Source organism: Gavialis gangeticus, unplaced genomic scaffold, assembly GCF_001723915.1.
Source record: "Gavialis gangeticus isolate Ggan-Ray unplaced genomic scaffold, GavGan_comp1, whole genome shotgun sequence".
Lineage (NCBI taxonomy): Eukaryota > Metazoa > Chordata > Crocodylia > Gavialidae > Gavialis > Gavialis gangeticus.
In genome coordinates this window covers 19,128,679-19,141,845 of record NW_017729011.1, presented here as the reverse complement: position 1 = coordinate 19,141,845, position 13,167 = coordinate 19,128,679, and the positions used below count along the sequence as shown (strand labels likewise).

At 51.2% G+C, this 13,167-nt stretch overlaps 1 protein-coding gene across 1 annotated transcript in view; it reads left to right on the top strand.

The window, feature by feature from the left end:
• Window positions 1-13,167, top strand: part of SARDH (sarcosine dehydrogenase) — an 82,632-nt gene that overhangs the window by 25,267 nt on the left and 44,198 nt on the right. The window contains exons 11-15 of the mRNA XM_019510768.1: window positions 4,542-4,683; window positions 6,846-6,929; window positions 7,308-7,421; window positions 8,581-8,719; window positions 9,995-10,105. Coding sequence (XP_019366313.1) covers window positions 4,542-4,683; window positions 6,846-6,929; window positions 7,308-7,421; window positions 8,581-8,719; window positions 9,995-10,105 — 590 coding nt within the window. The remainder of the gene's footprint in view (window positions 1-4,541; window positions 4,684-6,845; window positions 6,930-7,307; window positions 7,422-8,580; window positions 8,720-9,994; window positions 10,106-13,167) is intronic.

Sequence of the window (13,167 nt, the reverse complement as noted above, 5' to 3'; positions counted from 1 at the left end):
GTTTCCTTTCTTGTTGGGGGGGGGGGGGTCTCCCGCATTTGGGGGTCCCCACATCTTAGGATGGCAAGAGGGGGGAGAGGGGCCCATCTCTAAGCAAAGAGCCTTTTCCTCTTGCCGTTGTGCTCAGCTCTGCCCTTTTCCAAGTGCCCTGTGTCTCCTCTGCAGGAAGAGAACGGGGAAGAAAGTTGAAAATATTGTTTCAAAGGGCCCAATAAATTACACTTTGTCTTGCCTTTCGCCCGATGTCTGGCTCTCCTGCTCCAGACCTGGGGGCTTTGGGCTGGAAGGAAGCCTGTTGTAATTCTGAAAAACGCGTCCCTGCTTGCCAAGATCAGTGGATGGGAAAGGTGCCACCAGCAAGAGAGAGGGAGGTTATTGTCCATGAGTTATAGGTCTCTGTTAATAATAATATGAGCATGTGCTGAACTGGCACATTCCTGCTTGGAGGTTTTCTGTTTAAGAGATGAAAATATGTCAAACAAATTTAAAATGCTTTGGGTTTTATTTATATTTCAGTCTGGGGAGAATTGGATGAAAAATGTGAAGAATGTTCATGGCTCTCGACTTGCGCAGGGTTGTGTTTAAAGCAGCGTTGTGCAAGAGGCCAGCTCAACTTGCCTGAAGTCTCCTTTCCCCCCCTCCATGGGGCCAGATTTGGGACTCAGCTCCAAGGGTGTAAATCCGCATCCAGGAGTTTGGTCTGTGCGGGCCGCCGGCAAACAACCCTGGGGGAACTGCACATCCCAATGGCCTGAGGCGTGGGCTGGCCTGCAGTTTGGCCCATTGTCCCTGCTGTGACGTTTGCCACTCGATTTGGTACAGCACAATCCACAGGCAGTGGCTCACCTTTTGGTTTCTTAAGGTCTGGAAGTGGGACACAGAATCAAATTTAGCATCTCCCTCTCTTCTCCAGCGCAAATTCGCCACCGCAGACCACGGAAATCAGGGAAGCAGACCTTTCCCAGTGCCTACAGCACAGGACTCTGCCTAAGAGACCTATACTCTGTACTCTCCCCACTCAGCCACTGGTCTGCTGGGTGGATTTAAGAAAGGCCCTTCCTCTCTCAGTGCTTTACTTTCCCCACTGGAAAAAAACTAGGTTAAAAGAGAGATTTAGAAAAGTAACAATTAACTGCTTGCACGCATGGCTCAGCAGTGGGTTTAAATCTAGGACTTTGCAGCACGTTGTCACAAAACCTGAGCTAAAGCAGGAATTCCTTCAGCTGCCTGCAGTAGAAGGCTTTTATCCTTTAGGGGACTGGCTCAAAGGAGAGTGTGTCACATACTTGTTACTGTTTCAGTACAGCTGGGACTTTGCCTCCCAGACACTTACGCATTAGTCAGAGCCAATTATGCACTTGTTTTTCGAAGCCCTGATGTATATTCAGGCACCCAGAACATTGACTGTATAATGTGGCATGCATTTGCTTTCCTTGCAATAAGTGATTTTTAGATCGGGTGGAGGAGAGTTGACTAATATTTCCTTTGAGGTTGTATCTTGCCTTCCCCATGTTTGTCCTGCTCATCCCCAAACTGCCTCTCTGCTCTCCCGGACCACTCGTGTTTGATGCAGGTAACGCGTAGCAGTGTCTGGGGCTACTGCCTAGATCATCATCCCCTTCATTGGTTGCTCTTGAGGCTTCAGTGGCATTTGATAATTTAGGATAATGAGGACAAAATGCATGGGAACTGAGAAGAACCACTTGGAAGCCGAAAAAGCCTTGTTCAGGATATTGCCCAGTCTCTCACTAAGGCTAGCCTAGTCCTGTGCTGAAGTGGCTGCCATGGGGCGCATTGTGGAAGCCATAGAGACTGGTCCCCAGCCTCTATGCATTTATGCTGGGGAGAGAACTGATCGATTACTGCTGGGCACCTTGCGGTTACTCTGTGCTCAGCATGACGGACGGTGACATTTAATGCTCCTTTTTCCCTGGTGGAAATGTGTAGGGTGATGGACAACGGCATCTGTCCTGCCCAAGCAGCAGCAACTGTGCCAAGTGCAGGAAGGTTGGCGGTCCAGCTCAGGATGCTGTCACTCCTGGGACAGCAATGCCAACAAGCAGTGAATTCGCTGGTGCTGCATTGCTTCTCACCAGCCGAGACTCAGAGTTTGGCCTCAGAGTTTGCAATTACTTTGGACGAGGTATGCAACACGACGCTCCTCCGTGCACCCTGCTGACGATGGTCAGAGCACCACGTAGCAAAGAGCTGTCCAGATAGGCTGGGCGAATGTGTCACCTCTACCCCGATCACAATGTGTATGAAGTCCTAGTTGTGAGCAAGGAGGACCTGCCAGTGTTCCCATGTCTCACATGGATGGCATTCCTCCTGCTCCTTGTCCCTCGCATCTGGAAGGAGAAGTTACAGGAGCCATTAAAACCTGTGTTTAGGTGCATTGCTTGGGAGATGTGCATCAGGCATCTCATGGGCTCTGGAGTTTGTCCTACCCCTTTCAATGAGCTGAGCATCCTTATTGCACAGTGATGCTGATGTGAGAAGTTGGAGCTTAATGCTTGTGTCCCTCTCAGATCTACGGAGGATCTGACACTACACAGGCAATGTTAGCTTGCAGAGACACTCGGCTGGGGTGGGGATGTAGTGAATACAGTAGGGTTCATCCTTTTTTATTTTGTTTAGCTTCTAGAGCAAGTCCTCTTTGCACAGGGCGCTAGATGTGCAGCTTAGTGAGGGGAGAGGGGGAAGAGCTGGGGCTATCCCATTTCACTGGCTAAATTTTACCATGTTAACTAATTCTGGAAGCCATGCCCTTTGCTCTGCGTAGGCCCCAAAAGTGTGGCGCTAGACGTAGTCATTGCTATTCCGGGCCGCACCTCGGTGGACCCATGAAACCTCGCTGTGCGGATGTCCTCCCACATGTTCATTGCCATGCACACAAACCCATGGGGAATGCACTGCTTGTTCAGCTGTTGTCCGTGCTGACCACCAGAAAGGGGGAGTGGAGAACAAAGCCCAGATGTGAATGCCCAGGACAAGCAAGGTATCCAGGTTGTAGCATATTGGTCTAGAGGAAAAAGCATTCGGGGCTCGTGGTAGAGACAAGGAAGAGCAAGGGCATTTGAGATCCCAGCTCCAATCAGCATTTTGCAGAATGTCTCTTCTTTTCCAAAGGGCCCCAAAGCAAACACGAGCCAGCCCCCTGCCCCGCCATGTGGGAACTCAGCACCCAGGCTCCAGTCCCGCAGCTGGAGCTGATCTCTGGTGATATAACACAGAGTGGGCATTTGCAATGCTGTTGGCTCCTGAGCAGCAAGAGCTGAATGCTAATCCCTGTTCTGTTCAAGCAAAGCAGCAGGGATATATAAAACCGACCAACCCACCCTTGCTCTCCCTGCCTCCTGCCAGCATTTCAGAGGGTTTAAAGAGGAAGTCAGAGCTGGCAGGACTGCGGAAAGGGCTGAGGGGCTCTGCTCAGTCTTTAAAGAGCCAGGTGTCAATCGGGGCTTCCCCTCAGCTCACTATGCTCACATGTGAGTGAGGACACCCCTTAAGCAAGTGCTTATTTCCCCTTGAAATCAATGAGACTTGACTGTGGACCTGAACTGGGACCTTTATACCTATGAAAAGCAAAGGAGCGTTCTCTCTGCCCTTTACCTCCCTCGTTCACCGGTCCTGGCTGGTTTTCTCTTGGTGCTGCTGACATTTCCCATCTCTTGGCGCGTCTTTGCAGGATGAGAGCCAGGGTTTGTGTGAAGAGGGGTGCAACACTGCCGGTAAGGTTGCACAACATAGGATTCCTATTACTGCTTCCGAGACTCGCTGCCCTGCTCCCGAGCAGCTGCACGGATGGACCTGCCAGCTCCTCCAGCCAGGAGGACGTTCTTGCAGGGTGTCCGCTCATAACCGGTGTCTTTATGGACAGACCATGTTCCAGGTGAAAGGAAGGGATTGAGGTGTGACAGGTGCATTATGCAGAGCCAGGGCTGAAAGACCATGGGTACTAATGGTTATAACTGAAGTGCAGATGCAGAACTGTGGGGCTTGAGTGCCAAGACTGAAAAAGCAAGGGTCAAGACACAGGTTGGTCATCGGTCAAGACAGAGGTTTTACTACAGAGTGCCAAGAAGCTTCCTACTGGGCTCAGGGCAGTGCCAGTGCTACTGGCAAGGGGCCTACACAGAGCCCAAGAGTCTCATGCCTGGTAATTAGCCAGGTTATAACACTGTGACTTTAATTCTGCTGCCTGTAGGACCTGGAAAGTAGAGAACAGTTGTATCACAGCGCGCTCTGGCCCCTTGCCCTCTTTATCCCTTCCCTCAAATTGACCAGACATCCTTCTCCAGGAGGCTGGGAGCCTTACAATGTGGGTTATGCTTAGGTTGTGCTCCCTTATCTCCTTGGATTGCAAGCTCTTGGCAGCCAGGGCTGGCTTTCACTACGTGCGAGTACAGCTCTCAGCACAATGGGGGCTGTCATTTCAGCCGGAGACTCCGGTGAGCCAAGCAGTCAGCTTCCTTTTGCTGGGAGGTGAGTGATACGTTGATGGCTTTGCTCCTGAAGGCTCCTTCCTCTCTGCCTTTCAGGAGGTTTCACCACTCGCTCACCAACAACAACCGCTGGATACGGGAGCGAAGCCACGAGTCGTACGCCAAGAACTACTCGGTCGTCTTCCCATACGACGAGCCGCTGGCTGGGCGCAACATGAGGAAAGACCCACTGCACGAGGTCAGGGGGCTTACCCTTGTGGGAAGGGGTGGCTTGAGGGAGCCGGGCACCAGGATCTCTCTAAGCAAAGCTTGTCCATCACCATGTCCTCATTCCTGCAAATCCGCAGCAATTGATGGCCCTGAATCTGTAACAGCGGTTTCTTATTTGGCTTCAAGGGGAACCATTAAGCAGCGCAAAAAACCTACAACTTCCTTGCTGAGGAAGGGGAAGACTGGAAGCAGGGCTACCCCAGGACTGCCAGCATGGGCAGGCGCAACTCCATGACATACAGCAGCTATGAAGCCATCTCTTTTATGGCTAGTGCTGGACGTTGTCCTGGGGTTGGTTTGGTGCCGCTGTAGGACGGATAGAGAAGTATGCCAGGAGGTGAGATCCTGCTCAGCTCCTGGCATCCTCCCCCAGCTGCTCCAAATGAGCCCAGGTGCCTGAACTGCCTTGGGATGGAGCTCGTTAAAACCCAGCCCTCTCCCTGGCTGTCTCGCCAGCCTCGCTGAGTGACGCGCAGGGCTTGTGGTGTGGGAGAGCGATGCTTTTGAAGCAGATGGCACTGTATTAATAGCAGACTAGTGGCGTGTGGCAGATTACAAGGCTCTCTGTTCCTGGCCTGCCTGTGGCTGCCTCCGAAACACCACGCCGGCTTGGCTTCAGCTGCACACGACCTGGATAGGATATGGTAGCAGAACAGCTCCAGGAAGAAGGTCTCTCAAAGCTGGTCTCCAAAGATGACGTTTGTTTTTCCTCTCTGGTCTGTCTCGAGGGATTGGTACCATGCTACGGCCAGCTTATCATTCACCACTGCACTCCGTGGGGTCTAAGTCATGTGGCGGACAGCCCAGAGGTTGCAATTCGAGGTCATAGCACAAGCGCTCGTGGCACGGGCCGGCCCTGTCGGATTCCAGTGAATCTGCTAAATACCTCGTCACGAGGGCATGAAAAAGGGAAGGAAGTACTCGCGTACCCTGCAAACGTGAGACAACCGAGGGGCTGAGGCAAAGGGAGAGACAGACGTTTAAATAGCCTGGAGCTCGACCTGGTCTGGGCCTCCCTGGCACGGGTTTTAAACCTGTGCTAGCTGCTCTTTAGTTTTCTGTAAGGGAAATGCTATCTGGGCTCCTGGACGATGCAGTGTTGTACGCTCTTCAGCAGGTTACTTGTGGCCGAGATGTTTAAATTGCAGCACCCTGGCAGGAGTCCCGGTTTTCAGGCTCACTCCTGGATGCCGGTCTTGCTTCCATTTGCTTTCCTACCAGTTTGAATAAGGCCCGAATTAAAAAAAAAAAACAGGTTTCCCAAGCCAGTTTCAGTTTGTTAGTTCGGGTGACACCATTTCCCCTTGCCTTCCTCTTTCCCCAATGCAGAGCAGGGATATGAGCAGCAAAATGGACTTTTCCCCCTTTCCTTGTTCCCCCTTCCAGTCGACAGCTCGGTTGTTCTCTGTTACCGAGAACGCAGCTTTTTAATAGATTGCTTAATAAGTGATGCCCGTTTGACTGACAGCCCGGTATTTATACACAGCGTTCCAGAACATGTGCTATGTTTTATAAATAGAGGTGAATCATTTCTAAAATATTCAACAAAAACTATTCTTTTTGAACATAAACACAAAACAAATATATCCCCGTGGCCCGCCTAATTACTATGTGCAGGTCTGGGCTGTGGAAGGTGGAGGCACAAAAGGGCCATCTAAATATTAAATGCTGTTAATATTACCACTGTAGACATGTATATTGGGGCCGTGTTGTGGGGAACATCTGGCTTGTCAGTCATTGATGCTACATGGCATGAACTTGGCATGATGGACTTGTGCAACTCCTTGTTACAGTAGTAGTCAGATGAATAACTTACCCCAGTTGGATCAAAGGATAAGTTGCTTATTGGGATGTTAAGGGTATCTGCCGTTATTGTAAGGCCCTGATTATAGCACCTGCTGTAGGTTGCATTAGCCTGTGCCAGGCTGGAGAAGCAGGGGGGCCTAGCCATCCAGGCAAACTCCATGTTAGGCAACAACTAATAGATGCCCGTTCACAATGCAAACTACCCTTGAATCCATATTTAATGGCTACAGCCTGGAAGTGACTGGACGGAGGCCAGTGTGATCAGGTGCTTATCGCCCAGCTTTTTCTAATGCATAGGATGTGTTTTGTCCCCTTCTTGCAAAGGAGCTGCTACAGCAAGGCTGCGTGTTCCAGGAGAGGCACGGCTGGGAGAGACCTGGCTGGTTCAACACGCGAGGAACAGCTCCCGTAAGCACGGCAGTAATTCAAATGTCACCACCATGGGGTAAAGCGACGGAGCCCCATGAATGGTACAGAGAGGCTGGTGATTGACACAGGGGGTGGTTTGGGTCGGGGCGGCGGTGTTCACAACCAGTAGATCAGCTTGAACCTCAGATCTGAACTCCTTCCTATTTCAAAAGGGCGGGCGGGGGGCATTTGCAATGATCTGCAGTGGTTTGCTTTCCAGGTATGGGCTGAATACAGTCAAAATCTCATCCAAATCACTTGCAAGGCAAAAGCTGACTTGCTGCCCAGACCTGCTGCAGCCCCCTCTGCCCTTCCGCCATACGTCACCGTGGGTTGTATTTCCTCATTGTCTTTCTCTCCTCCCCACTTTATTTTTAGATTTTGGATTATGACTATTACGGTGCTTACGACCAAAAGCCTCATGGAGCCTGTGTCTATAACCAGCTGCTGGGGGATGAATACACCTTTGATTTCCCACCTCATCACAACACCGTAAGTAGCAAGGACGTGCGAGTCGATGGACTCCCTATCTGGAGACCTCAGCTCTTTCCCTCCATCACAGGACAGCTGGCTCACGCTGCTTCACTGGGCTAAGAGGAATCGGGAACAGGGACTGTATCTTTGCTTTATCAGACACTAGACATAACTGCAGGGTTGTATAAATGCTCAGTAAGCATCATAACTTTTCAAGTGGAATCCATTCTGATCCATTAGTTTCAGTAGTGCCTAAATCTTTTTGCTGGCCCCCTGTTTACGGGATAAATTTCACGCCACGGTGCATTGTGAAAAATGTGGAACGTCTTGTGGGGGCCCGTGTGCGCATGACTTTGAAGGCACTCACCATCAAAATAATCAGTTTCCAAGCACATCCAACAGCTTTCTCTTTGGAGGGATGAGTCCACAGCAGGCTGAGCATTTCAAAAAGAGCCCCTTGTTCAGCTATTGGAGAAATGCACAGGGAAAACTTAAGCGAGGTAAAAACAGAACCGTTGATCTAAAAACGACATGCGCATCCTGCAAAGGTTTGGGTCGGGTGAGACAAATGAGATGCAGATACAAACCCCTGTTGCTTTGGTTTTGCAAAACCCAGCAGATAAGGATTGGAAATATGGAAACCAGCCCCACCTTTGTCCATGCTCGGAAACGTCAAAAAAGCATCCAGAAGGAGTTTTACTGCTGTCCTTTCAAATTGAAGAGTTGAGAGAAAGCATGGGAAGTTTAAATTTGTCCTCGTACCAATTGAACAAGGACCTCAGAGCAGACACATAGAACAAAGAGCCCTTTTTTAAACTCTAGTATTTCTTTGCTGCAAAATGGGAGAACTGGGAGTCCAAACTAAACCCATCTGGAGATGAATCTTATAGGGAAATAATAACTAATTTGGCAGGATAGCACCAGTCTCCTAAGATAAGCTATTGATTGAAGGAGCTGGATCAGCGGGGCAGTGTTGTCACTCGAGATGCTGCATTTGAATACCTATTTTTAAAGGAGCCTTTAAAAGCACTACAGAAAGCTTAGAAAGCACCAAGTCACGTGTCCTTTTATTGTTTCCACTGTCTCCTTACATAAACGCTTCTAATTTGCCTGGATGATTCCTTTTGTGCAGCAAGAAAACATGGTGCTGCTTCATTTGCGTGTGCTTTAATTTTAGATCAAGAAGGAGTGCTTAACCTGCAGAAATGCAGTGGCCGTCTTTGACATGTCTTATTTCGGCAAATTCTACCTGGTGGGTCCAGAGGCGAGCAAGGCGGCCAACTGGCTGTTTACTGCTGATGTTAGCAAGTCGCCAGGTACGGGTTCAACCTTGTTATTTCAGCTCTGAAAATGCCCACTTTGTGGATGTGTCTGCTGAGCACAGGACAAAAAGGCCACCCCAGAAAATTATATATTTAATCAAAACAAGCTCTGTGGCCTGAACTGTCATTTTTTTTTAATTATTGCTTTTGCTGAGGATGTTTGAAAGCATTTGAGGTGGAAGGCTCTCTCTGCCTGCTGGGAGGGCTGGATTCAGATCTCATTTGCTTACACAGGGTAAACCTGGGGACTTCTGAAGCAGGAGGAAGGGAGGTGAGACCTGGCTCTCAAAGCCCAGGTGCAAATGCACCCCTGGCAAGCCGCCCGGGTTGGGCTAGGTAGCGGTGACAGACTCTGGATCATTTGGGAGCTCTGATGTCTCCTGCACAACACAAACTCACAGTATCGTAGTACTTGGGGTCAGAAGGGACCTAAACAGATCATCGGGTCCAACCCCCCACCCCAGGCAGGAAGGGGGTGCCGGGATCACATCACCCCAGGCAAATTGGGAGTCACCCCCTGAAGTCCAAGAGAGATAATAGTAGCATAAAACTGACGGGCAAAGGACATCTGTCCCATTCAGCTGGTCGTCCCTTGCTTACATGCTGTTCCCAGCTGCAGATGGATGCAAGGCCACCACCTGCAGCTGGCATTAATAGGGGAGCTGCGCTGATTCATACCAGCTACACCTCAGGCTCTAAATCTTTATTTCTAATCTGGGGCTAAAAGCCTCCTGCCATTAGATAACCTCCGGAGGCCCCGCTTTCCTCGTTAAATCTCAGTGCCCTCAGCTTCCCAACAGGTCGCCTTTATTTTCTGTGTATGCCCAGCTGAGCTGTGTTCTTGAGCAGGTGAAGATGCTGTTTGTTAGCTCATTAACCTTTTCCTTTACAGAGGGATGGCTTTGAATCCTGACCTTAACTTCAAAGGAAAAGTTAGTTGTTCAAACTGTCCAGTCCACATTTGTTCTCACCCTACGGCTCCAAGGCGATCAGTGCCGTCTGTTAGCGAGCGGCCCAGCCCCGCGAGGACGGACCAGGCCTCCGCTGGGGAACTTTGCGAGAAGGGGTGGGCACACGACAGCCTTACGATTCCCTTGTTCTGCATTAAGGGCTAACGAGCGTGCTCACGTGATGAGGGGACTCATTCGTGAGTGGGAAGATTGCATTGCAGGATTTGTCCCTCCACTCCTTCCCCCCAGCCCCACAACCCTGCAACGGCTAGCTGCTGTCAGAAGGTTTTGATCCCAAGCGGCTCTCTCCTGTTTCTAGGATCAACCGTTTACACGTGCATGTTGAACAAGCGTGGTGGTGTCGAGAGCGATCTGACCGTCAGTCGAATCAGTCCCGGGAGCCAGGCCTCCCTGGCTCCGGCTTTTGAAGGTAAAAACCCTGGGCAATAATCCTGTGCTTCCCATGGCATGTATTCGGGCCATCAGGTAGTTTCAGCTGGGTCAAAATTCCCTCTTTCAGTTTGAAAGGTGAGCCAGTGTTTTTGTTCAGCTCCGATCCCCAGCTCTTGGCTGGTCTACTTGTCCTGTGCTGAGCAGCTGTCGCATCCCCATCCTCAGGGCCATAACATCGAGAAGCCTAGGCCACTGAGCAAGGTCTCCTGCCTCGCTGCCATGCACGTGTCAAGGATCGAACCCCTGTAGGGCAGGGAGAGCCGCTTTCAGCTCATTGCTCCGTGCTCGGTGGGATATGCTGGCAGCCTTCTAGCTCCCTGTCATGTTGCTTAATATGAAAGCGGAGCTGCTCCTTCACGGAGCACAAATGCCCCCCCTGAAGAAAAGGCTCCTGCCAGCCTCGCTCAGCTCAGTGCTGCAGAAGGCGGTGGCCGGGAGCAGGATGGGGTCCTGCGGTCGGTGCCTGGTGGACCTGCCTATGGACAAGCCAGGAGCATAGCAAGCCTGGAAACCCGGTCCGGGGAAAGCAGTGCAATGATGTCCGCATTACAGATGGGGAACTGTGGCCGCAGGTTCAATGTGAGGCCCGGCAACTTTGGCGTTGTCTCTTTAATTCCACCGTGGGAAGGGGATCGTGTTGCTATCGGCCAGTGCTTGATTGGGTTACCTAATTCTAGCCACCTGGTATCCCCCCCGCCCTCCTTCCTCCACAGCTATCAGTAGATGTAACCAGATTAGCGCTTCTCCTTGTCCCCGCGGTGCTTGTAAACCAACCAGGTTCTTATTGGGTTTATTGGGTTTCATTCAGACATTGGTGCTCTGAATGGCGGCCGTGACCTCTCCTGCAGTCCTTATCTGCTGCAATAAAGGGGAATTAGAAAGGAGGAGAGCAATCAGCCTGGAGGCCACTAATGGCATTAAGCTGCTGCAGTGGAGGAGGGCAGCAGCGTGCCCAGGCTGGCTCCACCAAACTGCCTGGCCTTGTCCTAATGGGCGTCTGTTTGCTAATGATGCCCCTGCTCCCCCTCTTAAGGGAGGAGCACACATGGGAGGCGACACCTGGACCCCAGGCCTGAGAGAAGATAGCCCGGCGGTCAACATCCACTTGTCTTCCTCAGTCCTGCTAGCAGCGTGTGGGTCATGCTCTGCGTATGCAGAAGTCTCGGGTCAGGAGAGGGGTCCAGTCGGAGCAGGGGAGGGAGGGGGCATCTTGAGCTGTGTGACGGATGCCTCCTTGACGCTGGCAGAAACCAGCACTATTCCTCTCTGCCTTTCACGGACGTGAAATCCTCTTTCTCTGTTGTGCTGTCACACGTGCACAAACGCTCACGAATACACATACGTATGCATGCACAAATGCACACACACAAGCACGTGCATGCATGCACAATTGCACATACATATACACGCACATGCGCGCACACGTGTGCACGGACACACATGCTAAGCGGGAAATGTGAAGGGAAGCGGGTTGCAGAGCTGCTGTGTTTGATGGGTGATGGAGGAGTTTAATAAAAGCAGATCTATTTTTCAATTACAGTAGGTGGCTGCACTTATTATCGTTATGACAGATTACTGGAGTGCGGTTTTGTAGTGGCAGGAAAGGCAGAGGGAGGATCGATTTAAGGAGCATTAATCAGCTCCCAAATCCCTTCCCTGGGCTGGGTTTTTTCCCCTCTCCTCTCAGTATGACTGACAAAATGCAGTCCACTGCCCTTCCCCCATCTGACACGACTGCAGAAATCAGGGTGATTCCCGGGCTCCTGTCTGCAGCCCACAAGGTCCGACTGCTTCTGGACGCGAGGCCCGGGGTCAGTGGGAGAGGGAGCAAGGAGCGGGGTTTCCTTTTTTTACACTGACCATGCTGGCCTTGTGGTGCAGCCCCTTTTCCCCTCTCAGCCCCCCATCAGCTTATAGGCAACTCCTACATCGTGCTGGTCACACCAGTTGCCAGTCCTCTCATCAGCTGGACGGCTCCGGTTCCCACGTCCAGCCTTTCCACGAGGTGCAGAGCAGCGAGGCATCCAGCCTGGAGCTTGACGTCCCTCCCGAGGAGATGCTCCAGGACTGGGACCTGCACTGTCCTCCCGCGGCATCTCGGGAAGTTTGACTGCAGTGTTCCTCCAGAAGCAGCTTTTGTTTCCTCCTCTTTTTATGTCTCTTTGGATTGAAGCTGCGAAGTGTGGGCCAGGGGACATTGACAGGGCAGCTACCTTTCTACTGAGTGCCCCCTTCCAGGACTTCCTTTTTCCACCTAGAACATTTCTGCAAGTCCACAGGGGAATCTGTCAGTGCATCCAGTGAGTGGATATCAGGCATACAGTTGTCCATAAATTGCTCTGGCTTCCAGGTTCAGCATCACCAAAGTCCTCCAGGTCAGGGTCCTTCACTTTGCAGGAAGGCCAACTGGCTAAGAGCGTGGTAGCTGCCCAGGATCTTTGCTAAAAGATAGTGCAGACTGTTTCCAGGGCTTTTTGGGTGAATCTGATATCTTTTATTAGACCAACTCAAATAGCTGGAAAAATTCTCCAGGGCTCTAGGCATTTGCCATGAGGAGCTGCCCAGTATTGCAAGCCCCAAGGAACAGGCATCTTTGCTGAAGCGGATGGGATGCCTCTTGGGGAAGATTTGCAGAGTATGAGCGGGTGCTTTGGGAAATCAGCAGATCCCTTGTAGGAGGCAAGGAGATGCATGCAGGAGGCAACTCGAAGGCACGCAACCGAAGTCAGCCTGTTGCAGCCAAGTCAGAGGAAAGTGCTTGCTTGCGTAACACCACAGTAATCACCCCAAGGGGAAAAGCTGGGTGATTTGAGTGTCAGAGAAGTCATTTTCTAGAGGCAGAAGGGGCCTGATCCTCCTGCTGCTCTGTGCCAGGCACCTCCCATTGGCACCTCTGCCAAGAAGGTTCATGCAATACCGTCCTTCTGACTGCATTACCATGTTGCAGGGGTGTAAATGTACCTGGAGTGGGGAGTACAGACTTAAGCAGCTGCTGCCACCATTGATGTGTCAAGATAGGTCTATTGACAGAGCCCCCCC